The sequence below is a fragment of the Cebidichthys violaceus genome, unplaced genomic scaffold (assembly GCF_023349555.1).
Source record: "Cebidichthys violaceus isolate CVI_PGR_0920_01 unplaced genomic scaffold, fCebVio1.0.p SCAF_10, whole genome shotgun sequence".
NCBI lineage: Eukaryota > Metazoa > Chordata > Actinopteri > Perciformes > Stichaeidae > Cebidichthys > Cebidichthys violaceus.
The window spans coordinates 15,976,256-15,980,058 of record NW_027176263.1 but is presented as its reverse complement, the minus strand read 5'-3'; the positions used below and the strand labels follow the sequence as shown (position 1 = coordinate 15,980,058).

Sequence of the window (3,803 nt, the reverse complement as noted above, 5' to 3'; positions counted from 1 at the left end):
GGCATTTCATCCATTTTCGAAGTAGGCCTTCTCTCATTAACCATCTGGTGAATTTGTAGTTTTCTTTGGGGCACTGTCTAAAATGTATTCGACTCAAAAACCCGTAACCCAACATCTTCTTCTGATAATTTCATTTTTTTGTTTTATCTCATACCATGGCGATTTTTTTTTTTTTTGTTCCTATTATATATGGAATGGGTTTCAACCTCGCAGTCCTGCTTCAAAAAAGGCGCAAAGTGACCCACTTTGTAGAGTAATGACTGACATAAGAATCTACCAATCCGTAGCCGTGCTCCTCCGATGTGTTGCTCTCATCCAATCATTGACTGTTACTCTGCCGTCATGTGACATCCTCATCCAATCATCCAAAGGGAGCCACCTGTCACGTCAAAGATCCGGAGAAGGTGAGAGGTGGCTATTTGCTGTTTCGTTCACCGCTTGGAGAGTGAAGAGGGAAATTCGTGTAACAAAAATGGTAAGTTAAGCGCTCGCCTGTTAATTGAAAGTCCCCCTGAGTTTTGTAAGCACATCATAACACCCGTCCCCGGGCCGTTTACATAGTTCAAGAATAGTAAACCCTCCCGTTTATCTGCAGTGTCGAGGCTAATTAGCTAATGTAATGTTAAGCTAGCTGAGTGCAGGTGCGTAATGCTTTAACTTAGTATGAACCAGAGATGGGGACTCGAGTCGCTATTTTGATGACTTTTGACTTGACTTGACAAAAAATAACGCCACCGGCCCACCGCTGAATTTCTCACCGGCAAGGCACCAGCTCAGTCGGTGTTTTTTTTTTTTGTTTTTTTTTCCGGACTTTTTATGCATTTATTTTGAAAGGACCGCTGGAGAGAGAGAGGGAGTGGGAGAGAGAGGGAGAGGGGGGGATTGAATATAAAATATCAAATTATTATCTAAAACTACTTTGTATGAGTACAGACTGAGAATGGTGTTGTCATGATAGAACAGAATAGATTTTCTCTTCTCTTCTATTCTAATATATTGTCTACACTTTATTTAGATTAGATTCTGCGGGTGAAATTGCAATAATAAGGTGACTTGACTTGGACTTGATTTGACCTATGCAGGACTTGACTTGGACTTGACTTGACTTGACTTGACGTGCCCAAAGAAAAATGACTTGGGACTTACTTGAGACTTGCACATGTGTGAGTTGGTCCCATCTCTGGTATGAACCACATTTTATAATGAAAAATAAATTATGCACTATGCAGTCATTGAACAAGAAGAGCTTTTGAATCTTGTGTAGATTATTATTAAGTTACATTAATTCATTTATATTTTTACAGCCTAAGGCAAAGAAGAAAATGTCCCTAAAAGTCCCTAAAGATGACTCGATGACAGAGGTGACCAAAAATGATCTGGATGGTAAATTTTTCTTTGTTAACTTTCAAGGAACTGTAATACTTAAATAATTATCTTGTCCAAATGTGTTTAAACGTTTAAAGTCATCTATTCATATGTTATATGTATACATTTTGTTGTACCTATGCCATAATGTAGGTCCTGAAGATAAAGGAGATAAAGGCTCTGCTCCAAGTTGCAGCAGCATAAGCAGCATTGGATCCGGTAATGATTTCTCATTTTCTAGCAGTGTATCTTTGTTGTCTAAAATGAGTTTCATTTCTTGCGTGATTTTTGCGCCTGAGATTAAAGTTGTTGGCAGATTTTGTCAGTATACATGTGTGTGCTTACAAATCAAATTAAGGCACACACCATATCTGGTCCACTACCTTTGTTGCATGCATGTCATTCTCTCTCTGTCTCACTCATTTAATACTGTCAAATCATAATCTTTTTTGTATCCTGCTCTCTTGTTTTTAAGGATCAATTTCCAAAGTGGAGTTCCTGGAAGCCAGGATCCAATGGCAAGAAAAAATAATAAAGGATCTTGAGCAAGAGCGCAATTTCTTGCGTGAGCAAATCATGGGAAAGAAGAGATCATGTGAGTGATTTGGGAGCAACTTGTATCTGCAAAATATAATGTAATTGTAATGAACGGTGTGATATATTTTCTTAACAATCTGATCTTTGTCTCATCTATCCTCTATTTGATCAAAGCTCAACCTAAAGTATTTACTTTGGAGGACGACAACGAGGATGATGATGATGGCAACATGGATGAAGATGACGTCATTCCCCCATCTTCTCCAGACATCAGTGAGTCCTCGGACAGTGATGTTCTCATCCAAAGAAGGAAGAAACGTCGGACACAGACACCTGCATCTGCAACTGTGGCTGTGCCTGGAAAAGCTCATGTAAGAGGTAAGAATGGCATAACTTGAACCACCTGCCCTGTTAGCACCAAGTGGTCATGAAAAATAAGTATTAATAAAAGTGTTGGAAGAGCTGTTATAAATATGTCCTGAAGTAATTATGAGGCAAAAATACAGATCTTCAGTTCTAGATTCTGAATATACTAGGAATCTGATGATAAATAAAAATTAAATGTCTAAAGTCAAAAATTTGGCTTTCATCAAAAATAAAGCTCCATTTTATTTTGCAGCATTCACACTAATTATTATCCATCATTAAATGTATTGCTAGAAAGATTTGTCTCTCAGAATTAAACATAATTCGGAACCATAAGACTTACCAACTAAACAGATCTTACAGAGTATCATTTTTGTATTGAATTCTGAACCACATATTGTGCGTGGAATCATATCAGGAGATGAGCAGATTCTTCAATTACTAGAATATGCTTCATACTTTTATCAAAAGAGAAGTGACCAGTTTGAGCAATTTCAGCTGACCTTAAGCCGTGGTTTGTGCTCATTTTTCGTGTTCTTTGTTTTTGGTTTATATATTTTTCAGTGAAAGGGCCAGCTGAGGTTATCAGCAGATATAAAAAAAAGTCTTGAAAAGCTTAAGCAAAGTCCGCACCATGACTGAAGCCTTCAGAATAGATGGCGTGGACCGGGGAACCATCAAGATGACTGCTGCAATTGCAGAGCTCAACACTGTGGATCCTGTAACCTTCAACACCCTGAAGTATGATCCTGCAACTGAGACCCTGCAGTCCTTTGCTAAGAGGTGTGCAACGCACATAACCCCTGAGAAGAAGAGCATTATAGAGGACATGAAGGCCAAATGTCAACTCCTCCCCTTGTTGATGAAATATTAAGACTTAAGTGAGCTTCTTTGTTCAGTTAAAATTCTGTTATATTGTATTAGAAAAGTGAAATATTTGTGCACAGGGGAATAACTCACCTGATGCAGTAATTATAGAGCAAGTTTAGGCTGTGGAAGTGCAATGTTTGTACAGTTCAGTACATTTGTTCTAACCTTTGACAAGTCATGTTGAGCTGTGCAGGTTTTATATTTTTTATATTTCAATTTTTTGTATTTTTGTACTTTATATTGTGCAGTGTTTTTCAACAATAGAGTAACTGTATTATCATACAGTATGACCTGCTTATACATTTGATATCATATTGTATGACATATTTACATACACTGATACAGTTGTCAGTGTTTGAAATTTCAGGAAGACCCCATTACCTGTTTGAGCAGTATTTGTTGTCAGCCTTGGGAAAACCTGAACCAGTGGTTTAATAAATGAGGTATTTGTACTTGTGCTGTCTTTGTTATTCTACCACTGAATGAGAGGGAACCTATAGATTGATCCATTTTTTCAAAGGTGTAACCGATCACTTGTTTATTGCAGTAGTTATGTGCTATAATATATTAAGTAATTGTGAAAAGGAGGCAACTTTAGATTAGGGAACATGTGTTGGTTAATAAGTGTTCAACTATTAGTGAATTAGTAATGATCAAGATGTCAC

The 3,803-nt window shown here is 37.4% G+C and overlaps 1 protein-coding gene across 1 annotated transcript; it reads left to right on the top strand.

Annotated features, from left to right (window-relative positions):
- The first annotated feature begins 417 nt into the window (after window positions 1-417).
- si:ch211-76m11.7 (uncharacterized) lies at window positions 418-3,573 on the top strand. The gene is made up of 6 exons (XM_068727587.1): window positions 418-475; window positions 1,305-1,383; window positions 1,519-1,584; window positions 1,841-1,960; window positions 2,077-2,280; window positions 2,833-3,573. Exons 1-6 carry the CDS (start codon window positions 473-475, stop codon window positions 2,877-2,879), a joined length of 519 nt encoding a protein of 172 aa, XP_068583688.1. The 5' UTR covers window positions 418-472; the 3' UTR covers window positions 2,880-3,573.
- The last annotated feature ends 230 nt before the right edge of the window (window positions 3,574-3,803 follow it).